The 26795-nt window shown below is 41.6% G+C and overlaps 2 protein-coding genes across 10 annotated transcripts in view; one reads left to right on the forward strand and one right to left on the reverse strand.

The window, feature by feature from the left end:
* LOC126194645 (EARP-interacting protein homolog) overlaps positions 1-22391 on the forward strand; it is a 57898-nt gene extending 35507 nt beyond the window's left edge. For all 3 annotated transcript variants that reach the window (XM_049932822.1, XM_049932825.1, XM_049932824.1), the window contains exon 8: positions 22178-22391. In XM_049932822.1, coding sequence (XP_049788779.1) covers positions 22178-22340 — 163 coding nt within the window. In that variant the 3' untranslated portion in view covers positions 22341-22391. The remainder of the gene's footprint in view (positions 1-22177) is intronic.
* LOC126194644 (mitochondrial ribonuclease P catalytic subunit) overlaps positions 1-26795 on the reverse strand; it is a 163080-nt gene that overhangs the window by 4310 nt on the left and 131975 nt on the right. For 4 of the 7 annotated variants that reach the window (XR_007538491.1, XR_007538490.1, XR_007538492.1 and 1 more), the window contains one exon: positions 1649-1844. The exons of 2 other annotated variants lie outside the window; for them this stretch is intronic. The gene's annotated coding sequence lies outside the window, so the exon portion shown is untranslated. Of the gene's footprint in view, positions 1-1648; positions 1845-21568; positions 21642-26795 lie in introns of all 7 variants that reach the window. One more of the 7 variants, XR_007538489.1, reaches the window with a different exon arrangement.

The raw sequence follows: 26795 nt of genomic DNA on the forward strand, positions 1-26795 counted from the left end.
TAGGTAAAATGTAAGAAAGTGGTCTTAAGTAACAGCAAGGTTAAACATGTAACCCCAACAACAGCAACACAGCATAAGACACTCTTAAAGGCTGCCTTCTAGTCCATAACAAATCACACACAGTCTCTGTCCGACACTGAACTGAAGTTAACATTCACCAAAAAATAAGATCACAAAGCAAAATCCCTCTATATGCACCCTTATAATACCATCCGTGAGTCATGGCAAATACAGCTCTCTACATGATATGGACAGTGCTTACGAAAGGTAAATTCGAATCCTATATGAAGCTGTGTGTTCCCTCACTAAACAAGATACCATTGGTATACAGACACTCAGTGCAAAAGTAGTTGTTATGTGGCACCAGCATAGCAACACATAACCACTCTCCATATACTGTGAAAGTGGATAGCAATCCTTTTTCAACTGAATTAATGTCACTGATTTGGTGTTTTCCTTTAACTGGAAATACATTGCTGTTCTTGGACTTAACTGTCAAAAGACCAGTTTCATCCACATCATAAATGCAATGAGCAGGTTGAAATTGTTCTTATTGCACTGTTTTCAGAGTATCGGAAAGTTTGTATACATTGACCTAGTTAGTAGCATGTGCTGCAGCCTTTGAATTAGATTCGGGTTGCTAATCTAATATTATGATGCTGTTCCTTAAAGTATGCAACACAGTCTTTTGCCTGCCACCTCAGACTCGTATTTAAAATGTTGCAGTGTTTTACTCCATTCTGCCAACTAGAATGCTAATCTTTGCAGGTTACTTTTAATTATTCCTTATAATTAAGGATTTCTCATCCTTCATTGAACACACTCCTTTAATGTTCCTTAATATTTTTACCACCTACTGCATCTCCATTTTTTTCCTAGAACTCTTCTTTTCAGCATATAATGTGGAACATTACACTGCTTTGCTGCACTAGAAGAGGGCATCTTATCATTTTTTTATCACCTCTATCACATTTTCTGTCCCTACAGGGTCTCATTTTTGTTGCTTGGATCTCTGGATGTACTTTCTAAGCAACATGATGCCTTTGCATCTCAAATAATAGCAAGGGGCTGCATCTGTCCAGTTTCAAGCAGATATTTTGTTAGACCAAATATAACATGACAGACAGTTTTAGATAATATAAATCAATTCAAAATTCCTATAAAAAGACAAATAATGGATGATAGCTTTGTATAAGAGCTAGTTAAATGAAAATGAGACAGATGGAACCATGATTGTACCCAGCCATGCACAACTTCATCCAAAGCAAACTGACAGTCACGAATGTCTTTCTCCAGGCCTCCAAAAATATGGAAGGCCATCTTGTCTCATGGTGGAATAAGTGTATTAACAGTTATGGCAATTACTTTTGAAATAATAAACAGTTTACTCACTTTTTTACCATCTGACTGTTTTTATTACATTGCTCCTCATATATAAAAGGATTTAGAAGTCAATATGTAGTCCTAAGCTTGACATATGGAATTTACTAATTCTCATTGAGGTAAATAAATTAAAAATGAACTGTCAGGTAAGGTGGCCACAGAAACAACAAGGAACTATATTTCTAGGCCAAAAGACATCATTTAAACTTTGATATTAGGTATTGTGCACACAAGTGAGGTAACAAGAATAATGTGTGTCACTTACCTTACATTACATGACGAAAATCAGAAATTTGCCAAATTCACTGACAATGTTGATGTCTATTAGAATTGGTTTGACCGCTCCGCAGTAGGCAGCAACACTGTTCATGGCAAAAAATCTGCAGTGGTCATTTTTGCTGCCCTGGCTACTTTTCCCTTCTTTCCTCTACATGAGTTTCTTATATGTTTAGAAGACTTCCCTATGAAGAAATAGATATTGCATGTGTCAGTTTGAACTCCATCTAAGTACGGGGAAAGAGAATTAAATATAAATAGTTATATGGTAATGCCACTTCATGTAGTGATCTAGAGAGAATTTCTGTATGGTGCAAAAAGTGGGCAATTGACACTAAACAAAGAAAAGTGTGAGGTCATCCACATAGGTACTAAAAGAATTCTGATCAATTTTGGGTATACGATAAATTACACAAATCCAAGGGCTGTCACTTCGACTAAATACCTAGGAATTACAATTACAAGCAACTCAAATTGGAAAGACCAAATAGATAATATTGTGGGGAAGGCGAAACAAAGGCTTCATTACACTTGTCCATCCTCTGCTGGAATACTGCTGCGCAGTATGGGATTCTTACCAGGTAGGCCTGACGGAGGATGTAGAAAAAGTGCAAAGAAGGGCAGCTCGTTTCATGTTATCATGCAATAGGGGTGAGAGTGTCACTGATATGATATGCGAGTTGGGGTGGTAGTCACTGAAACAAAGGTGGTTTTCTTTATGGGGACATCTATTTATGAAATTTCAATCACCAACTTTCTCTTCCGAATGCAAAAATATTTTGTTGACACCCACCTGCCTAGGGAGAAATGATCATCATAATAAAGTTAGAGAAATCAGAGCTCGAACGGAAAGATTTAGGTGTTCCTTTTTCCCATACGCCATTCGAGAGTGGAATGGTAGAGAAGTAGTATGAAAATGGTTCGATGAACCCTCTGCCAGGCACTTAAGTGTGAATTGCAGTGTGTAGATGTACATGAAGGGAAAAAAGAAGTGTTTGGTACCAGGCATCAACTTTGTCCCATAAGGTAATAATATTATGGCATGCAACATCATGTATGGGTGGTGTATTCGAAAGATGGCCTGTGAAAAGAGGGTGTTTTGAAACAGGCATGTTGCTTGAGTGGCACTCTCTTGCCTTAAATTTTGATGCAGTGTAAGTTGTTGGGTGTGTTGATATTTATCAAGGTTTGTTTGTGTGTTTTGTCACAAAATGCACGTGACAGTAAAATTTAAAAACCATATATGTTTGGAAGTGATTTGTGACATGCCTTGCAACATACTTTTCCATAAAGGTATGATGTATTGGTGGAATATGTTTAATGTAACAGATGTGGAAAAGCTGTAAAAACTGTTAGAGTGCATCCTTCCCACATCAAAAATGGCTTTATGTGGTGCTGTCAGGGTGATAAATTGTGGTGTTCAGTTCAGCAGTGTGTGGAATTGATCAGATTGCTTATTTACTTACTGGTTTTATTAAATTTTACCAAGTGAACACACAACACTGCAACACAGAAATATGAATCATCGAAAGGTCTCATCATAACCACCTAATTGTGAGAACAAATGGGCAATTTTACCGAAGTCAGAGCAAAACGTTTCAAGCAAACAGCCTGGTTTTTGATATATTTTGCATCAATATTTTGTCAGTCTTTTCTTTATTGTGCAGGTACTTGTACTCTTGACTCCAGTTCCATTTTCTTCATTTCTGTTTTCATCTTCTCCCTTTTCTTGACATGTTGGTCAGTAACATTTATTTAGCCTCTTTTCAAGATCCGTATAGATTGCTGAGATTACAAATTGCTTCAAACCAAATGAGGGAAAACCAGCACATAGCATAGTTATTTCAAGACTCCTTTTCTTTTGATACTATTTTCATTTTGTCAAAATAAATTACTTGTGCATTGGTTACACTCATAGGCCAAAGGTGCACATTTTTTGCAGCGTTGTGTGAAGCAGCCAACTTATCCACAATACTCATAGATCCCATAAGCTTTGTCTGTTACTTATGTTAACACTAGATAAAAACAAAAGATTGAATGAAGATTTTCAGTTCAGTAACATCTGTTGGTTTTATGTCTTTTCTATGCGGAGATGAAACCTTGATGCTCTCAGTATATCTATACAGAAATATAATGGACAAAATTTCGTCACCTGGGAGGCAAATGCAGTATTCCAAAGGTGTGCTCACTGCTGTAGCCACACATATAAGTCCAGCTAACTTTTAAATAATATTATGAGCCCTGAGTTGTTTTCTCTGTGAAGGTGGAATGTTATTCCATTTTGTACTGTAGTCTTCTTGTGAAAATCAATTTATTTTCCAAGATCACTATGTTAACACGGTTACTGGATAATTGCGTTAACATAGCAATCTTCGTAAATAAATTGGCTTTCATAAGAAGACTACAGTGCAAATTTATAGATCACCACATGCACAGAATGATCATGTCAGATAACCACTATTTCATTTTGTCTCTCTGTTCCATACAATATACACTGAAGAGCCAAAGAAATTGGTACACCTGCCTAATATTGTGTAGGGCCACCGCGAACACACACAAGTGCAGCAATACAAAATGTCATTGACTCAACTAATGTCTTAAGTTGTGCTAGAGGGAACTGACACCATGAATCCTGCAGGGCTGTCCATAAATCCATAAGAGTACGATGGGGTGGAGAACTCTTCTCAACAGCACGTTGCGAGGCATCCCAGATATGCTCAGTAATGTTCATGAGCCTTTCTGTAGCAATTCTGGACTAGTGGGGTGTCACATTGTCCTGCTGGAATTGCCAAAGTCCATCGGAATGCACAGTGGACATGAATGGATGCAGATGATTAGACATGATGCTTATGTACTGTCACCTGTCAGTCATACCTAGACTTATCAGGGGTCCCACATCACTCCAACTGCACATGCCCCATGCTATTACAGAGCCTCCACCAGCTTGAACAGTCACCTGCTGTCATGTGGGGTCCATGGATTCATGAGGTAGTCTCCATACCCATACCCGTCCATCTGCTCGATACTGTTTGAAACAAGACTCGTCCGACCAGACAACATGTTTCTAGTCATCAACAGTCCAATGTCAGTGTTGACATAGGCATAAAGCTTTGTGTCGTGCAGTCATCAAGGGTACATGAATGGGCTCTCAGCTCCGAAAGCTCATATCGATTATGTTTCATTGAATGGTTCGGACGCTGATGCTTGTTGATGGCCCAGCATTCAAATCTACAGCAATTGCACTTCTATCAGATTGAACAATTCTCTTCAGTTGTCATTGGTCCAGTTCTTGCAGGCTCTTTTTCCAACTGCAGTTATGTCAGAGATTTGATGCTTTACTGGATTGCTAATTTTCACGGCACGCTCATGAAATTGTCGTATGGAAAAATCCCCACTTCATCGCTACCTCGGAGATGCTGTGCGCCGACTATAACATCACATTCAAACCCACTTAAATCTTGATAACCTGTCATTGTACCATCAGTAACCAATCTCACAACTTGTTGCCTTATATAGATGTTACCGACTGCCGTGCCGTATTCTGCCTGCTGAATTTCAACTTTGTCATCACAATCTGTGTTCACTTCATATTCGAGATCCTCTTGAACTTCATTTCTAACCTTTTATGTCAGTTATGTCAGAGATTTGATGCTTTACTGGATTGCTAATTTTCACGGCACGCTCATGAAATTGTCGTATGGAAAAATCCCCACTTCATCGCTACCTCGGAGATGCTGTGCGCCGACTATAACATCACATTCAAACCCACTTAAATCTTGATAACCTGTCATTGTACCATCAGTAACCAATCTCACAACTTGTTGTCTTATATAGATGTTGCCGACTGCCGTGCCGTATTCTGCCTGCTGAATTTCAACTTTTGTCATCACAATCTGTGTTCACTTCAAATTCGAAATTCTCTTGAACTTCATTTCTAACCTTTTCAGACAATATTGTCTGGATTTCTTTAACATGTTTTGGGTTGAGATTTTACAATTACTATAGCCAGCCATGATTACGTATTTACCCAAATATTAAGATGAGATTGTTTCCCAAATTCATCATTCAAAAAATATGTGGTCATGTTACATTCACAGATTAAACTACTGCAACTGAGGTCAACATTTTTTTAAATTGTTTAATGGATGAATATAGAGGTTGTCTTACACTTACAGATGAAGCTTCGGCTATTTAAAGTTTTTGTAGAAATTTTATTTTGACAAATTCCGAATGGTAGGTTGCTCATAGCTATAGTGCAAAAAATAGTGGAGAAACTATGAACTGGCCACTAAAACAATGTTACGTTCTGCTTAAAAACTGACAATTTTGTGAAACACAGGGGAAATTTTTTGTATTTGAGCAGATGTTCAACAAAACGTTCTCCTATGTGTATGGATGCCATGTACTTACAGTTATGGCACTTTTTAAATACAGGTAATATTCAAAGGCGAAAATCATCCTTCAAAAACCATTACTTGATTCTGAGCCCAAGTCAATATTTTATTTGGTTATGAAAAACAGTAATGATTTACCAAGTGGATTGCAAATGAAAAATTTAGTCGCTATTCATTTCTTAGAAACGGGAAAAACGTTACCAGCTTTAGAACAAGATGGTGACATTCAGATGAAATGAGATCCAGAATTAAATGTCTAACAAATGAAATAAATCACATTATACTGACTGCATTGTTATCACAAGAATAAATTACGCGGAAAGAGCTGTTGTGGAGATTGTACCTACAGATATCACTAGATCATGGGAGGAGTGAAAGTTCGAATTGGACTGAATCATGAATGCGACCTTTTATTTATGTATTAGCTTTTGTTGTTACATTGTTACATGTGAGCTGCAGCCTAGAAGATACTGCCGCCCGTGTTTCACTGTTGCTCAAGCACGTGTGTGGAGGGGGAACGGTGACACTAGCTTGAAAACTATGATGGGTGCCAGGAAGGGAGTGTTGAGCAGGCAGAAAATTTCGTTGTGCTGGCAACCATGGGAAACTACACTGCATACTTTGACGTTTTATGAACCACGGATTCGAATTGAATTGGTACGGTAAAAGTATAGATTGGAACTAGTGCTGTACTTAAATGTTTTGTGCAGCAATGTTGTCGATGCTCACCTTGGGGTATGACAGGAATGATGGGATAAATCAGCTGCCGGTTCTATGCAACCAATAATAAAGTGGCGGGCAGACAGTGTGCTGTAACGTTTTCATGTCAGTATCAAATAATAGAGGGAAACATTCCACGTAGGAAAAATATATCTAAAAACAAAGATGATGTGACTTACCAAATGAAAGTGCTGGCAGGTCGACAGACACACAAACAAACACAAACATACACACAAAATTCAAGCTTTCGCAACAAACTGTTGCCTCATCAGGAAAGAGGGAAGGAGAGGGAGAGACGAAAGGATGTGGGTTTTAAGGGAGAGGGTAAGGAGTCATTCCAATCCCGGGAGCGGAAAGACTTACCTTAGGAGGAAAAAAGGACGCGCGCGCGCCCACACACACACACACACACACACACACACACACACACACACACACACACACACACAAGCAGACATATTTAAAGACAAAGAGTTTGGGCAGAGATGTCAGTCGAGGCGGAAGTGCAGAGGCAAAGATGTTGTTGAATGACAGGTATGAGTGGCGGCAACTTGAAATTAGCGGAGATTGAGGCCTGGTGGGTAACGGGAAGAGAGGATATATTGAAGAGCAAGTTCCCATCTCCGGAGTTCGGATAGGTTGGTGTTGGTGGGAAGTATCCAGATAACCCGGACGGTGTAACACTGTGCCAAGATGTGCTGGCCGTGCACCAAGGCATGTTTAGCCACAGGGTGATCCTCATTACCAACAAACACTGTCTGCCTGTGTCCATTCATGCGAATGGACAGTTTGTTGCTGGTCATTCCCACATAGAATGCATCACAGTGTAGGCAGGTCAGTTGGTAAATCACGTGGGTGCTTTCACACGTGGCTATGCCTTTGATCGTGTACACCTTCCGGGTTACAGGACTGGAGTAGGTGGTGGTGGGAGGGTGCATGGGACAGGTTTGACACCGGGGGCGGTTACAAGGATAGGAGCCAGAGGGTAGGGAAGGTGGTTTGGGGATTTCATAGGGATGAACTAAGAGGTTACGAAGGTTAGGTGGACGGCGGAAAGACACTCTTGGTGGAGTGGGGAGGATTTCATGAAGGATGGATCTCATTTCCGGGCAGGATTTGAGGAAGTCATATCCCTGCTAGAGAGCCACATTCAGAGTCTGATCCAGTCCCGGAAAGTATCCTGTCACAAGTGGGGCACTTTTGTGGTTCTTCTGTGGGAGGTTCTGGGTTTGAGGGGATGAGGAAGTGGCTCTGGTTATTTGCTTCTGTACCAGGTCGGGAGGGTAGTTACGGGATGCGAAAGCTGTTGTCAGGTTGTTGGTGTAATGGTTCAGGGATTCCGGACTGGAGCAGATTCGTTTGCCATGAAGACCTAGGCTGTAGGGAAGGGACCGTTTGATGTGGAATGGGTGGCAGCTGTCATAATGCAGGTACTGTTGCTTGTTGGTGGGTTTGATGTGGATGGACGTGTGAAGCTGGCCATTGGACAGGTGGAGGTCAACGTCAAGGAAAGTGGCGTGGGATTTGGAGTAGGACCGGGTGAATCTGATGGAACCAAAGGAGTTGAGGTTGGAGAGGAAATTCTGGAATTCTTCTTCACTGTGAGTCCAGATCATGAAGGTGTCATCAATAAATCTGTACCAAACTTTGGGTTGGCAGGCCTGAGTAACCAAGAAGGCGTCATCTAGGCGACCCATGAATAGGTTGGCGTACGAGGGGGCCATCCTGGTACCCATGGCTGTTCCCTTTAATTGTTGGTATGTCTGGCCTCCAAAAGTGAAGAAGTTGTGGGTCAGGATGAAGCTGGCTAAGGTAATGAGGAAAGAGGTTTTAGGTAGGGTGGCAGGTGATTGGCGTGAAAGGAAGTGCTCCATCGCAGCAAGGCCCTGGACGTGCGGAATATTTGTGTATAAGGAAGTGGCATCAATGGTTACAAGGATGGTTTCTGGGGGTAACAGATTGGGTAAGGATTCCAGGCGTTCGAGAAAGTGGTTGGTGTCTTTGATGAAGGATGGGAGACTGCATGTAATGGTTTGAAGGTGTTGATCTACGTAGGCAGAGATACGCTCTGTGGGGGCTTGGTAACCAGCTACAATGGGGCGGCCGGGATGGTTGGGTTTATGAATTTTGGGAAGAAGGTAAAAGGTAGGGGTGTGGGGTGTCGGTGGGGTCAGGAGGTTGATGGAGTCAGGTGAAAGGTTTTGTAGGGGGCCTAAGGTTCTGAGGATTCCTTGAAGCTCCGCCTGGACATCAGGAATGGGATTACCTTGGTAAACTTTGTATGTGGTGTTGTCTGAAAGCTGACGCAGTCCCTCAGCCACATACTCCCGACGATCAAGTACCACGGTCGTGGAACCCTTGTCCGCCGGAAGAATGATGATGGATCGGTCAGCCTTCAGATCACGGATAGCTTGGGCTTCAGCAGTGGTGATGTTGGGAGTAGGATTAAGGTTTTTTAAGAAGGATTGAGAGGCAAGGCTGGAAGTCAGAAATTCCTGGAAGGTTTGGAGAGGGTGATTTTGAGGAGGAGGAGGTGGGTCCCGCTGTGACGGAGGACGGAACTGTTCCAGGCAGGGTTCAATTTGGATAGTGTCTTGGGGAGTTGGATCATTAGGAGTAGGATTAGGATCATTTTTCTTCGTGGCAAAGTGATACTTCCAGCAGAGAGGACGAGTGTAGGACAGTAAATCTTTGACGAGGGCTGTTTGGTTGAATCTGGGAGTGGGGCTGAAGGTGAGGCCTTTGGATAGGACAGAGGTTTCGGATTGGGAGAGAGGTTTGGAGGAAAGGTTAACTACTGAATTAGGGTGTTGTGGTTCCAGGTTGTGTTGATTGGAATTTTGAGGTTTTGGAGGGAGTGGAGCTGGAAGTGGGAGATTGAGTAGATGGGAGAGACTGGGTTTGTGTGCAATGAGAGGAGGTTGAGGTTTGCTGGAAAGGTTGTGAAGGGTGAGTGAGTTGCCTTTCCGGAGGTGGGAAACCAGGAGATTGGATAGTTTTTTGAGGTGGAGGGTGGCATGCTGTTCTAATTTGCGGTTGGCCTGTAGGAGGATGCTCTGAACAGCCATTGTGGATGTGGGAGAGGAAAGATTGAGGACTTTTATTAAGGATAGGAGTTGACAGGTGTGTTCGTTGGCTGAGTTGATGTGTAGGTGAAGGATTAGGTGGGTGAGGGCAATTGATAAGAAGGGATGCAGCCAGAGATGGGAACTTTAAGTGTGAGGCCTTTGGGGGTAATGCCAAATGTCAGACAAGCCTGAGAAAATAAAATATGGGAGCGTAATCTGACTAGGGCGAGGGCGTTTGCGGAGGGAATGTAAATAAAACTTAATGGGGTCGTTGTGGGGGTGTTGTGAGGGTGACATGGTATTAGAAGGTGGACAGTGTAACATGAGGTTGAAATGAAAATGAAAGACAAAAATATATGGGGAAAGATAAAGGTGAACTAGAAAGCAACTGGAGATCTGGTATGAAAAAAGGCGAAAAAGTGTTGGTTAAGTTGATCCTGTGGTGAACTTGGGTTGGTAGACAACGATGTGCATAAAGGTTAGGTGGTTGTGTTGCCGCTAAAACACGTTAAAGGCTTATCTGACATTTGGCATTACCCCCAAAGGCCTCACACTTAAAGTTCCCATCTCTGGCTGCAACCCTTCTTTCCATTAGTCCCTATACCAGTTCCAAACTGAACAATCCATTGCCCTCACCCACCTAATCCTTCACCTACACATCAACTCAGCCAACGAACACACCTGTCAACTCCTATCCTTAATAAAAGTCCTCAATCTTTCCTCTCCCACATCCACAACGGCTGTTCAGAGCATCCTCCTACAGGCCAACCGCAAATTAGAACAGCACGCCACCCTCCACCTCAAAAAACTATCCAATCTCCTGGTTTCCCACCTCCGGAAAGGCAACTCACTCACCCTTCACAACCTTTCCAGCAAACCTCAACCTCCTCTCATTGCATACAAACCCAGTCTCTCCCATCTACTCAATCTCCCACTTCCAGCTCCACTCCCTCCAAAACCTCAAAATTCCAATCAACACAATCTGGAACCACAACACCCTAATTCAGTAGTTAACCTTTCCTCCAAACCTCTCTCCCAATCCGAAACCTCTGTCCTATCCAAAGGCCTCACCTTCAGCCCCACTCCCAGATTCAACCAAACAGCCCTCGTCAAAGATTTACTGTCCTACACTCGTCCTCTCTGCTGGAAGTATCACTTTGCCACGAAGAAAAATGATCCTAATCCTCCTCCTAATGATCCAACTCCCCAAGACACTATCCAAATTGAACCCTGCCTGGAACAGTTCCGTCCTCCGTCACAGCGGGACCCACCTCCTCTTCCTCAAAATCACCCTCTCCAAACCTTCCAGGAATTTCTGACTTCCAGCCTTGCCTCTCAATCCTTCTTAAAAAACCTTAATCCTACTCCCAACATCACCACTGCTGAAGCCCAAGCTATCCGTGATCTGAAGGCTGACCGATCCATCATCATTCTTCCGGCGGACAAGGGTTCCACGACCGTGGTACTTGATCGTCGGGAGTATGTGGCTGAGGGACTGCGTCAGCTTTCAGACAACACCACATACAAAGTTTACCAAGGTAATCCCATTCCTGATGTCCAGGCGGAGCTTCAAGGAATCCTCAGAACCTTAGGCCCCCTACAAAACCTTTCACCTGACTCCATCAACCTCCTGACCCCACCGACACCCCACACCCCTACCTTTTACCTTCTTCCCAAAATTCATAAACCCAACCATCCCGGCCGCCCCATTGTAGCTGGTTACCAAGCCCCCACAGAGCGTATCTCTGCCTACGTAGATCAACACCTTCAACCCATTACATGCAGTCTCCCATCCTTCATAAAAGACACCAACCACTTTCTCGAATGCCTGGAATCCTTACCCAATCTGTTACCCCCGGAAACCATCCTTGTAACCATTGATGCCACTTCCTTATACACAAATATTCCGCACGTCCAGGGCCTTGCTGCGATGGAGCACTTCCTTTCACGCCAATCACCTGCCACCCTACCAAAAACCTCTTTCCTCATTACCTTAGCCAGCTTCATCCTGACCCACAACTTCTTCACTTTTGAAGGCCAGACATACCAACAATTAAAGGGAACAGCCATGGGTACCAGGATGGCCCCCTCGTACGCCAACCTATTCATGGGACGCCTTCTTGGTTTCCCAGGCCTGCCAACCCAAAGTTTGGTACAGATTTATTGATGACACCTTCATGATCTGGACTCACAGTGAAGAAGAATTCCAGAATTTCCTCTCCAACCTCAACTCCTTTGGTTCCATCAGATTCACCTGGTCCTACTCCAAATCCCATGCCACTTTCCTTGACGTTGACCTCCATCTGTCCAATGGCCAGCTTCACACGTCCGTCCACATCAAACCCACCAACAAGCAACAGTACCTGCATTATGACAGCTGCCACCCATTCCACATCAAACGGTCCCTTCCCTACAGCCTAGGTCTTCATGGCAAACGAATCTGCTCCAGTCCGGAATCCCTGAACCATTACACCAACAACCTGACAACAGCTTTCGCATCCCGTAACTACCCTCCCGACCTGGTACAGAAGCAAATAACCAGAGCCACTTCCTCATCCCCTCAAACCCAGAACCTCCCACAGAAGAACCACAAAAGTGCCCCACTTGTGACAGGATACTTTCCGGGACTGGATCAGACTCTGAATGTGGCTCTCTAGCAGGGATATGACTTCCTCAAATCCTGCCCTGAAATGAGATCCATCCTTCATGAAATCCTCCCCACTCCACCAAGAGTGTCTTTCCGCCGTCCACCTAACCTTCGTAACCTCTTAGTTCATCCCTATAAAATCCCCAAACCACCTTCCCTACCCTCTGGCTCCTACCCTTGTAACCACCCCCGGTGTAAAACCTGTCCCATGCACCCTCCCACCACCACCTACTCCAGTCCTGTAACCCGGAAGGTGTACACGATCAAAGGCAGAGCCACGTGTGAAAGCACCCACGTGATTTACCAACTGACCTGCCTACACTGTGATGCATTCTATGTGGGAATGACCAGCAACAAACTGTCCATTCGCATGAATGGACACAGGCAGACAGTGTTTGTTGGTAATGAGGATCACCCTGTGGCTAAACATGCCTTGGTGCACGGCCAGCACATCTTGGCACAGTGTTACACCGTCCGGGTTATCTGGATACTTCCCAGTAACACCAACCTATCCGAACTCCGGAGATGGGAACTTGCTCTTCAATATATCCTCTCTTCCCGTTATCCACCAGGCCTCAATCTCCGCTAATTTCAAGTTGCCGCCACTCATACCTCACCTGTCATTCAACAACATCTTTGCCTCTGCACTTCTGCCTCGACTGACATCTCTGCCCAAACTCTTTGTCTTTAAATATGTCTGCTTGTGTCTGTATATGTATGGATGGATATGTGTGTGTGTGCGAGTGTATACCCGTCCTTTTTTCCTTCTAAGGTAAGTCTTTCCGCTCCCGGGATTGGAATGACTCCTTACCCTCTCCCTTAAAACCCACATCCTTTCCGTCTTTCCCTCTCTTTCCCTCTTTCCTGATGAGGCAACAGTTTGTTGCGAAAGCTTGAATTTGGTGTGTATGTTTGTGTTTTTTTGTGTGTCTGTCGACCTGCCAGCACTTTCATTTGGTAAGTCACATCATCTTTGTTTTTTGTTTTCTCAGGTACCATTGTAACCACAACCTTAGAAATCATTACATATTCGGGAGAAACAGACAAATATTTGTGGCAAACAAAGATATAAGTTTCACAGCTGTCCTATTTGGGTGGTGTGTTGATTAAAAATAGTGATACCCCATGTGACTGGCTAACTAAACAAAAAAGGCACCAAAGATAAAAAAATTACTCTAAACTTTTTGTTTATTTCGCCTTTACTATCAAAATGTAGACAGTCAATAAAAATTTGTTATTTTGATTAGTCAGAATATGTTAAAAATAATTTTTTCTCTTAAAAAATGGGGTCATCTTATACTCTGATAAATATGATACAGACAAACTAAAATAATGACAAACAAATGCAGTCCACCAATTTGATATTTGATATTTAGGCAGCAGTAACAAGTGAGTAAACAACCCAAATTAAAGTAGCTTTGTACCACTTACAAACTTGACAACCAAGTAAATATCCTGTCAAAATGAAACAGAAATGGGGGCAGTGCAGTCAGAAAATATCTCAACAACAGGGGAGTCTTCACTCAGCAATGTCTCCAATTCTGCATCTTCGAAAACATTCTCTCTTCCACCACTATGCCGGTCTACGGTGTTAAAATTACCATTCTTGAAGCGCTGAAACCACTCATGACATGTTCTTTCACTAATAGCGTCCTTACCATATGGACTTGAGAGCATTCGATGAGGCTCAACCGCTGTTTTCTTCATATTGAAACAAAACATTAACACCTCCCGCAAATGACGAGAATTAGGCTCGTAAACTGACATTTTCAATCAATAACAACTTTATGATGCAGACACAAATTGACTACTGTTTGAATGAGGTTATGTTGACCGAGGTCCAATCTAACTGCCTAACGTCTGCGATCTGTTTCTTTCCACCGCTGCTTACCATCGCCACTTATTAGCAAATGGCAGAAGCAAAGTTGTACACCTTGTAGAATGGCACTGATTCATGTTTGACACCTATGACCATTTCAGGGTTCTTCAGATGCACTGATGCGGGTATCGAAATCAGCCACTAAGAGAAGGGCAAAAGGAAGTAAGAAGAAGGGTGAGCACAAGCCTCTCGTGCCACCCACGCATGAGATACTGCACAGGTTGAAGGAATATGTTGTGTGTTGTGGCATTACGGTTAATGAGGGTAGAATGTAACGATAGATTAGGTTTAACATTACTTAAGGTGTTTTGTTTGTATGGTTATTGACGGACAGCATGTGTTTGCTGCACAGCGAGATTTCATTGTTAAACAGGCTGTAGAGAATAAGATTTTCTTTGCTGTAATTGTCATTGACCATTCACGCACTGAGTCATCTCTGTAGCCGGGACTCATCGGAGAGGGAAAAAACAAAATCTTCCACTGTACTAGCACATAACAACAGTAGAAGTAATGACAGACTAAGCACGACTCTACGTGCTAGTTCAGTTCGCAATTACAAATAATCACACATGGTTTATGTGTTTCACCAATCGCCCATACCCAGTAAGGTGTGGAACCTTAGAGAAATACAGCAGAAATATTGCTGATATTGGAAGATGAGGGTAGGCACACAATAATGATAGCAGAGGAACTCCAGCACTGTTAGAAGGAACGGAGTACGATATGCCAGACTGGCTTGGAGGCATGCGAGACACAGTAGTTTCTAGGCAAAATGGGCAATCAGAGGTGCCTGTGCGACTGCTGGAACAGTGACTACTTGCAACAGGCAGGGCTGCACTGGATCTGTTCCATGTTGTTGTGGTCTTCAGTCCTGAGACTGGTTTGATGCATCTCTCCATGCTACTCTATCCTGTGCAAGCTTCTTCATCTCCCAGTACCTACTGCAACCTACATCCTTCTGAATCTGCTTAGTGTATTCATCTCTTGGTCTCCCTCTACGATTTTTACCCTCCACGCTGCCCTCCAATACTAAATTTGTGATCCCTTGATGCCTCAGAACATGCCCTACCAACCAATCCCTTCTTCTAGTCAAGTTGTACCACAAACTCCTCTTCTCCCCAATCCTATTCAGTACCACCTCATTAGTTATGTGATCTACCCATCTAATCTTCAGCATTCTTCTGTAGCACCACATTTTGAAAGCTTCTATTCTCTTCTTGTCCAAACTAGTTATCGTCCATGTTTCACTTCCATACATGGCTACACTCCATACATATACTTTCAGAAACGACTTCCTGACACTTAAATCTATACCCGATGTTAACAAATTTCTCTTCTTCAGAAACGTTTTCCTTGCCATTGCCAGTCTACATTTTATATCCTCTCTACTTCGACCATCATCAGTTATTTTGTTCCCCAAATAGCAAAACTCCTTTACTGCTTTAAGTGTCTCATTTCCTAATCTAATTCCCTCACCATCACCTGACTTAATTTGACTACATTCCATTATCCTCGTTTTGCTTTTGTTGATGTTCATCGTATATCCGCCTTTCAAGACACTGTCCATTCCGTTCAACTGCTCTTCCAAGTCCTTTGCTGTCTCTGACAGAATTACAATGTCATCAGCGAACCTCAAAGTTTTTACTTCTTCTCCATGAATTTTAATACCTACTCCAAATTTTTCTTTTGTTTCCTTTACTGCTTGCTCAATATACAGATTGAATAACATCGGGGAGAGGCTACAACCCTGTCTCACTCCCTTCCTAACCACTGCTTCCCTTTCATACCCCTCGACTCTTATAACTGCCATCTGGTTTCTGTACAAATTGTAAATAGCCTTTTGCTCCCTGTATTTTACTCCTGCCACCTTCAGAATTTGAAAGAGTATTCCAGTCCACATTGCTGCTCCATGTACAACTCTTAAGTGTCGATAGCAAAGTGCAACTACAAAACGAACAGCTACGGGTGCTCCCAGCACAAAATGTGACCTACTTCAATGATTCACTGGAACCACACCTCACTCTCTCCTTGAACCAACTAATAGCAACCCAGGACAGGTGTACTGTAGCAAACAGATGCTTCAGCTTGTGCAGTAGTAAGCAGCATTGTACGATCGTTACCATGAGCATCACAGTGTCTGGCACCTAGTAGCTCTGTTCTGTGCAGCCTTCATCTACCTAAGGCAGAGAGCAGCCAACACGTGACACTCCTCCACCTGTTAAATTGGATCACTAGTAGTGCATAAGGCACAATGAAGTAGGAAATGAAAGAGTTAAAGATGGTTATTTTGTATGTGTATTTAATGTAAATAAGGGTAAGTCAATATAATATAAATAAGGGTACATATTTAAGATGTTTTGTAGACTCTTTAGTTGTGCAACCAAGAGCACGGTACCCTTAAGTGATTTTTTTTTTTTTTGGTGGGGGGTGGGAGGGGGGGGGTGATGGCAAACAACACATGGGAGAAATGGCAACGGTGCTAGCAATTGAATTCTGTTGTGTAATTTTATAAGGAGTTTATTGAAGCAGCTTACTGTTAAGTAGTTGTGAGCAAGACTGGGAAATTGTTAACACTATCCTGTTAATTGTAGTGAAGATTTCATAGAGATCACTAACTGTATGTAAATAAAAAAACCAGTGGGCCAGAACCGTAGATTAAGTTCACAACCACTGAAACCTGTGCTTCAAGCTGACTAGTACACAAGGAGAAGCGGGATATATTGTATACTGTTGTTCGTGTATGTTTAGTCTTCTTGCAGATCTATCAAAGGCAGAGACATGTAGGCTGGAAGATGGAAGTATGTAGTGCAGCCACTATATCTTGATCACTACTATGAGAATATCAGTTCTGCCACAGCAATTGTGAGAAGCCAGTGGGAGCCAAAACACAGTCATGGCAATTAGGTCAACTGGCCTTTTTACAATTTGTGAGTTGGGCCAAGACGAGCATCACAGTACCAACAACACAGTGAAAAGACGGCTACTTTTGGATCGGCTGGCCAGTTTCCAGACCTTCAAGCACAACTGATTTCTTATACCATATATGGTATAAATATCTGTCATTTCTAGCCAAAGAGATTCCAGCCTGGCAGCACAGGACAGGAGTTCAGCCCAGTCTTGGGCCATTTAGATTTAGGTTTTCTTTGGTTTCCCACAATCATTTAAGACAAATGCTCAGCAGTTTCTTTTGGAAATGACATGTCCAACTTCCTTTGCCATCCTTTCCCAGTCTGAGCATGTACTCTATAGCTAATGATCTTGTTAGTGATTAGATATTAAACCATAATCTCCTTTCTTTGACCCTGGGTCAGTGGCTTATTGTGACCAATCATCATAATTAGGCCATATGAGCATGCGTCCAGGATCAACTCGAATATTCAGTGACATGCTTTCCTCGTATTTTTCAAACAAATCACTGGAGGTTCTCCCTTTGAGACTAACACTCCCAGTGGAATTTATATGATAGGAGACTGTGGCATAACTTGCCATGGCAATAAATGACTGAAATCAGTGGGGATGAAATACAGTGACATGACTTGATATCTGTTCAGAGATTCTGAACCTGCAGTGTGAAATATATGTAGAGTCAAATGAAAGGAACTCAGCACACTTTTAGGACTGACCCACATTTTCAATGTAATTTTATCTTTCGTTCTGTTTCTGTGAACAAACATGAAGAATATAGGAATGGTTATAATGAGAGGGCTATGGGTTACCAAGCCGTGGGGATATACACTGTTGGCCATAAAAATTGCAATACTGTAAGGGAAACAAAATAACAAAATTTTACTTTGTGCATGTCAGCACAGTAGGAGGAATACATGAATAAATTTTGTACACAATTTGGGGGGGGGGGGGGGGGGGGGGGTAAACAGAGCTGCCAGGTCTGGGAGCAACAATGTCTCTAACTCAGTTGGGCATTGATTCAAACTAAGCTTTAATGACAGATAAAGTATATCATTCCATGCTGCTTCAATCTGTTCCAGAGTTCATCAGGTGTAGTGGTTGGCAAGTGGAGGCACACCAGTCTCTCGACAACCTGTCACCAAATGTTTTCAATGAGTGAAATAGATCCTGTAAACAATACTTGCCTGTGCACCAGTTGAACATCCTCTGTACTGAGGTTAATCAGGACAGCATGCACAACATACGAGCATGCATTACCTTATCAAAAGATTATGTCATGTAGACCTCAAAAATAGGGCACAACATATCTGGCCTTACCATGCAAGAAATGAAATGGCTGCTGTACAAATTATTAGCTGTGTGAACTAACAGTGATCATATTATGTACTCACTGACACCCACTATCATACTGAGCAAGGTGGCACAGTGGTTAGCACAATGGATATGCATTCAGGGCAATGGTTCAAATCTTTGTCCCTCTAGTGAAGATACGGACTTTAGATGGGGAAGTCCACTGAGATAAGCCACTCTGACAAAGGGCAGATTATTATTACTACTACTACTGCTGCTACTGCTATTCAGAGCCAATGAAAGTGTATTTAAAAAAATGCAAATCTGTTTGAATGTTCACATGCAACTGTCACGAGCATCTACGGAAAGAGATAGGACAGTGAAATTACCACTAGGCATTAAATGGTTGGACATCCATGACTCTTCATAGAATGTGGTGTTTGGAGGTTTGTCTGGCTCTGTAAAGTAGGCTAGATGGTGATCTGTGGCACCTCTGCCAAAAGACCACAATGCTGGCGCATGCACAAGTGTTTCTGAGCACACCCTTCATCGTACATTGTTGAACATGGAGCTCTGCAGCAGACCACCCGTTCATGTTCACATGTTGACCCTCACCAGTTATGATTTCATGGGCACAGGATCATCGGTATTCAACTGTCGATCAACGGAAAATTGCTACTTTTCACGTGAATCACATTTTTTCTATATTGGGTCGATTGTCGTCCCCACAAACACAATGATCAAGGTGAATGGCAGCTTGAAATGTGCAGCACACCGCAGATGTAGGCTGGTGAGAGCAGTATTATCCGCACTTGCATGGGACTTGTGGTGGTTATCAAAGACATGTCGACAGCTGCAAACCACCTGCATCCCTTCATGCTTGATGTCTCTATGACGGTGATGTTATCTTTCAGCAGTATAATTGTCTGTCTCTCAGAGCCAAAACCGTGCTACAGTGGTTCGAGGAGCATTATAGTGAACTCACATTGATATCTCAGCAACCAAATTTGCCTATGGAACCATCTGCCTCACTATCAGCACCATCACCATGTATACAAATCAGTGGCCCATCATTTATGGGAATTAAATGACCTGTATGTAGACATCTACAGCCACATACTTCTGCAAATCTACCAACAAACTTTCGAATCCCTGATATGCAGAATCAGTGATGTATTTCATTCCAAAGTTGGACAAGCAAGCTATTAAGCTGGCGGTCATCCTTGTATACCCGTATGGCATGGGTAAGCCAAGATCCTCCCCCACATCCATTCCTCATGTTTTTTGTTAGGAACAAATTCTAATTATGGCTTGGCCGTGGAGATGTGTTTGGATTGTCTAACTGGTTGTGCAACTACTGGGGACTGAATTCTAGTCTGCAAAAACTTTCATTTTTCACAATACAATCAGCACTGCTAAAAGAATTTCAACTTCACTGCTTTCCAAAATATTGCATCCCTTCAGATCACAACCTGGAGTTTATACTCGAAAAAATGTAACTAAAGCAACTATCTGTAAGAACTAAACTTCTCAGTAGCAGACAAATCTTTTATTTAGGGACTGCCACAGACATTTATCTAGTAGTCTTAATATAGTATTCCAATAAAAGAGATTATGCTGATATTTTTGTGTTACCTGATGAAACTCCACTTTGGTGCCTCTATCAACTGAGATAAGTTTCCTCTTGGAAGTATGTGTATTTAAATTCAAGGTTCAAAATTGTGTGAAATTATCATAAAAGTTACATTTGCAAGTGGTGGTGCACGTCTTACATTGAGCACTGAGAAGTATCATTCTGTCTTGGGAGAAAATTATTTATTTGGGGCATATTATTAGTTGAGATGGAATGAAGACGGGCCCAAGGCTGTACAAGCAGTACAAGATCCTCTGACTACATGACAAACAAGAGTTACTCGTGAGGAAAGGCATGAAATTTGAGTGGACAAAAGTGACTCAAGCCACATTTGAGGGTTTAAAATAAACTTTGATGTCAAGTCCTGAGTTTGTTTTCCCAGACTATGAGAAAGAATTTGTACTATCATGTGACATATCCAACCAGGTGCTGGGGCATTTTCTAAGCCAGTTAATAGATGGCAAAGAGCATCCTGTAGCTTATGCTTCATGGCAAATAAGCATTGCAGAATGAAAGTACTCTGCAATGGAGGAGGAGATTGATTCTAAGCTTAACACACACAATTACGTATTTTTGATTCTGTTTGTATGGCAGTAAATTCCAGGTGGCAGCTGGTCATGTCATGTAGCATTGAAGTTACTGTTGGGCTTGAAGCACCCCTTCAAGCAGATTCACAAGGTAGGCATTAAGACTGAGTGAGCTGTGAAGCTATTCATAAGTCAGGTAAGTAGCATAGGAACATGGACGGTCTAGGCAAGCTCCTGTGCCAAGAGCAGGCTTTACATAACACAGCTGTGGTTGTTTGTGCACAACAGCCTGTTATGCAGGTCAACTAAGTTGGGTCCATACATGCTAAACTGAGAGAAAAAGGCGCTGATGAAAACATCTAAAGCTGTGCGACTTTGGATTGCAAGCAAAATCCAAACCCCTCTCACATCAGTTGACTTACTTGATATGCACAGCTGATCTTCTTCTCTGGACAGCCGGCTATGTTGGTCCTCAAAACCTCCTTCTCTAAAGAATAATACTAGTTACGGGAATTTATCTCTCTCTCTCTCTCTCTCTCTCTCTCTCTCTCTCTCTCTATCCCCCCCCTCCCACCACTTTTAGTTTAGCCTTGGTATATTTCAACTTCCACAAATATAAATTCACCACTTCTCACATAAATATTCGAATGTTTGCAAGTCAACCGATTCGTCTAGCATTAATTCAATTAAATACATTTTTTAGCATAGTTTTTCCAACCACATAATTATGAACATGTCTTACTTCTAGCAAGTCCAACAAATGAAGTACAATTAAATGTCTATAAACAATTTTCTTTAACAATAATCACAGACACTAAAACAACAAGGAGTACTACATGATTACTTCTTGGTTTTCCAATGCGACTTCCGTGGCGCGAGCGGCTAACACTTGTCGATGCTTGTGACTCCTTTCCAGCCTGCACACACAAACATGTGTCATTTGTTTGAGACGGTAGAAGGATGAGTGGTTCTGGAATTTACGCAGAAATTCTCGAGGCACTACAAACACACAACCATAAGTGTCTGGACATGAGTCACAGGAGGACCAATTGAGTGCTGTGGAGTGTTACAGGTGGAGAACAAAAAAAGATTTGGATGTGGACACTTCTCAGGAACTGACAACTCTTATGTAGGGACTGCCATAGACCTTTGTCGCAGCACTCATAGTGCAGTATTCCAATAAAAGAGACTACGCCAATATTTTTCAGTTACCTGATGGAACTCCATTTGGTACACCTATCAACTGAGGTAAATTTATTACAGAAGCCCACTGTTCTCTTCAAAAATATTATTCCCGATTGTGGCCCCCCCCTCCCCTCCCCCGCCCTCACATGCGCACGTGTATTTAGTTAAAGGTTCAAATCAGTGGAACTTATCATTAATTAACATCTGCATGTGGTGGCATCTTGGCCGTTTAACGTTTACAATGCTAAAGAATAAAACAATTTTACAGGTTGGAAGATGGTGTGCTGGCAACGTATGATGAACATGAAGATTCAGTGTACAGAGTTGAGTGGTCAGCGGCAGATCCATGGACATTTGCATCACTCAGTTATGATGGGCGGCTTGTGATCAGTAAGGTACCTCGCAGTGTTAAATATAAGATACTGCTGTAGCTTTCTGTGACAGTAACTGTTCAATGTTATTTGTTAATAAATGAAAAATAAAGAGTAATAATTAAAATTGGAGTGCTTTTATTGATCATCCAAATAAAAGGTTATGAAGTACAAATCCAATAAACTAAAACCTTGGATACAATCATGAGTGTGTTAAAAAAAATGTAACAAAGATCAATATGTAATGAGTTGTTAGATACCTTATGAAAATATTACTAATCCAAAAACTGCAATATTTTTTTAAGTAATAGTTTTCTTATGGTGTTTTTGCCCACAGTATAATGCTGAGCCAGAGCATAAGTAGGTATAAAAGGTGTTTCAGGTGCTCAGGATGATTAAAAAACAGCAGCAGTAGCACCAGATAATTTATGATTCCCCATCCAGAGAGTATCAAGGAACTGACAGTATGTAAACATCTATCAATCTCTTCCATCTTTTATGTCTACAAAAAAGGAAACAAATTATTTTCTCTGGATATGAATGCTTCTGAACATATTCCTTGTCATCTCTGATATTAAAAAAATACCACTTTGTAGTTAAAAACTACCACTTTGTAGTGTGCAAAAATTCCATGATCTGAAATGGACATTTGTCCAAGTTTCCCATATAAAGGCTGACCAACATGTTGCTAGGTGTGCAACATTCCAGCTAAATTGCTCCAATTTTCCATATGAAGTTTGATCAGTATGTATTTGAATCTATAAATCACAAAAAGCAACTTTTAGGGGATATTAGGTACATTATTTCTTTGTTACTGTTTAACACTGGATATTACATATTAATAACTTTCCTTTTTTGAGGAGGGGTGGGGGGCACGAACCTGCCTAATTTATAATTTTAAATATCCGATACAAAAGGATGGATTGAAATGTAATCTTTAGTTTCACTGCACACATCATCATATTCAGTTTTTCACTAATTGTAAGGCAACACAAGTATCCGATCTGCAACTAACCTGAAACATAATATTACTTCTCTCAGGTTCCACTCTGTTGTCACCTACACTCCACAATAATAATTACCACATCTGCTTTTGTTGCATGCGGCTGGCTGCTGCATACATGGTATGAGTTACAGGAGACCCATTTTTTTAATTATTATTTTGAGCTTTTCCTCATTACAGAGGCTTATCTCCAACATAATAATTTACTCGGAAATTATAATACAAAGAATAAACGTTCTTAAACTATATTTTCAAACTATTACTCCAGGTGTTTTGATCTTGTGTGCCCTCTTCCTCTATGCCCGTTCTCCTAATTGTGTGCTGTACTTTTTGGAGCCAGATGGTCATAGGTCGCCGTCTTCTTCTTCTCCCCTCTGGTTCCCATTCCAGTATCAGTTTTGGTATTCTGTCTTTCTCCATTCGTCGTACATGCCCGTACCACTGCAATTTTTTCCTATCCATTATGTCATATATTCTTTCTTTTATTTCCATTCTCCTTATTATTTCGGTATTCCTTATCTTTTCTTTCCTGGAGATTCTTGTCGATCTTCTACATAAGTCCATCTCTAGAGCTTGTAATTTTTTAATGTGCTTCAGGTTAATTGTCCAGGTCTCCGTTCCATATAGAACCACACTCTCTAATATGGATTTGTATATTAATTTTTTAGTTCTGCTTATTACATTCCTGCTCCATAAGACTGAGTTAAGCATTCCAATGACCTTCTGTCTGCTACTAATTCTTTTATTGATTTCTGACTCTGATTTTCCCTCAATTTCTAAAATGGATCCCAAATAACAGAAAGTGTTTATCTTTTTGATTTTCTTTCCTTCAATGTATAGCTCATCTAAATCATTAGTCAAGTATTCTGTTTTTTGGTAATTAACCTTCAAACCCCAAGTTTTGTATGCTACTGCTAACTGATTGCACATATGGTTAGCATCCTCCCTATCTTGTGCTACGACTAACTTATCATCAGCAAACAATAAATGATGTAGGTAAACTCCATCTCTCATTTCTAATCCCAAACTATTACATTTACGAGACCATGTTCTAAGGCGAATATCTATATAGGTTTTAAATAATGATGCTGACATGGGACAGCCCTGTAAAAGGACTTCGCTTGTTCTAAATTTCTGAGAAAGTTTATTACCAACTTTCACTTGGCAAATGTTATTTTTATACACCTGTTGTATTATTTTAATCAAGGAATGCTTTATGTTTGCCATATGTAGTGCTCTCCAAAGTAATTTTCTTGGAACAGTATCATACGCTTTTTCTATATCTATGAAAATTAATCCTTATTTTTTTATTTTTCCCTGTGTTTCTCCAAAATCTGTTGTAATGTGAAAATATGGTCGACACATGATCTCCCAGCCGTGAATCCACATTGTTCTTCTTGGGTTCTAAATTTTTTTTTCCAGTTTGTTTTTAATTACTTTCGCAAAAATTCTCATTAATGTGTTTGTAACACAAATTCCTTGATAGTTTGAACAAATTTTGCGATCCCCTTTTTAAATATGGTATTAATGTAACCTAGCTATCGGGTGGAGAAATGTAGGGTCCCCCTGAATAGGTCAGGCGTGCACTACACGCCGGAAGCGGCTACAAGGGTAGCGGAGTACTTGTGGAGTGCATATGTGGGTTTTTTAGGTTAGAGAATTCCCTCCCTAGGCCCGACAAGACGCCTCCTGAGACGTGGCAAGGTAGGAGTAGGCAAAATGCAACAGGGAATAACAGTATTAATGTGCTAATAGTAAACTGCAGGAGCATCTACAGAAAGGTCCCAGAACTGCTCTCATTAATAAACGGTCACAATGCCCATATAGTACTAGGGACAGAAAGTTGGCTGAAACCAGACGTAAACAGTAATGAAATCATAAACTCAGATTGGAATGTATACTGCAGAGACAGGCTGGACAGTGAAGGGGGAGGCGTGTTTATAGCGATAAGAAGTGCAATAGTATCGAAGGAAATTGACGGAGATCCGAAATGTGAAATAATTTGGGTGAAGGTCACGGTTAAAGCTGGCTCAGCAGTTGTTGTGGCCGAGCACCTGAAGGATAGTTTGGAAAATATTTCGAGCAGATTTCCCCACCATGTTATAGTTCTGGGTGGAGATTTTAATTTGCCGGATATAGACTGGGAGACTCAAACGTTCATAACAGGTGGCAGGGACAAAGAATCCAGTGAAATTGTTTTAAGTACTTTATCTGAAAACTACTTTGAGCAGTTAAACAGCGAACCGACTCGTTGCAATGACATATTAGACCTTCTGGTGACAAACAGACCCGAACTATTTGAAACAGTTAACGCAGAACAGGGAATCAGCGATCATAAAGCAGTTACTGCATCGATGATTTCAGCCATAAATAGAAATATTAAAACAGGTAGGAAGATTTTTCTGTTTAGCAAAAGTGACAAAAAAGCAGATTTCAGAGTACCTGATGGCTCAACACAAAAGTTTTGTCTCAAGTACAGATAGTGTTGAGGATCAGTGGACAAGGTTCAAAACCATCGTACAATATGCGTTAGATGAGTATGTGCCAAGCAAGATCGTAAGAGATGGAAAAGATCCACCATGATACAACAACCGAGTTAGAAAACTGCTGCTGAAGCAAAGGGAACTTCACAGCAAACATAAACATAGCCAAAGCCTTGCAGACAAACAAAAATTACGCGAAGCGAAATGTAGTGTGAGGAGGGCTATGCGAGAGGCGTTCAATGAATTCGAAAGTAAAGTTCAATGTAATGGCTTGGCAGAAAATCTTAAGAGATTTTGGTCTTATGTCAACGCAGTAGGTGGATCAAAACAAAATGTCCAGACACACTGTGAGCAAAATGGTACTGAAACAGAGGATGACAGACTAAAGGCCGAAATGCTAAATGTCTTTTTCCAAAGCTGTTTCACAGAGGAAGACTGCACTGTAGTTCCTTCTCTAGATTGTCGCACAGATGACAAAATGGTAGATATCGAAATAGACGACAGAGGGATAGAGAAACAATTAAAATCGCTCAAAAGAGGAAAGGCCGCTGGACCTGATGGGATTCCAGTTCGATTTTACACAGAGTACGTGAAGGAACTTGCCCCCCTTCTTGCAGCGGTGTACCGTAGGTCTCTAGAAGAGCGTAGCGTTCCAAAGGATTGGAAAAGGGCACAGGTCATCCCCGTTTTCAAGAAGGGACGTCGAACAGATGTGCAAAATTATAGACCTATATCTCTAACGTCGATCAGTTGTAGAATTTTGGAACACGTATTATGTTCGAGTATAATGACTTTTCTGGAGACTAGAAATGTACTCTGTAGGAATCAGCATGGGTTTTGAAAAAGACGGTCGTGTGAACAGATAACAGAACGCAGCATGTCATTCTCAATGGAGAGAAGTCTTCCGAAGTAAGAGTGATTTCAGGTGTGCCGCAGGGGAGTGTCGTAGGACCGTTGCTATTCACAATATACATAAACGACCTTGTGGATGACATCGGAAGTTCACTGAGGCTTTTTGCAGATGATGCT

Source organism: Schistocerca nitens, chromosome 7 (genome assembly GCF_023898315.1).
Source record: "Schistocerca nitens isolate TAMUIC-IGC-003100 chromosome 7, iqSchNite1.1, whole genome shotgun sequence".
NCBI lineage: Eukaryota > Metazoa > Arthropoda > Insecta > Orthoptera > Acrididae > Schistocerca > Schistocerca nitens.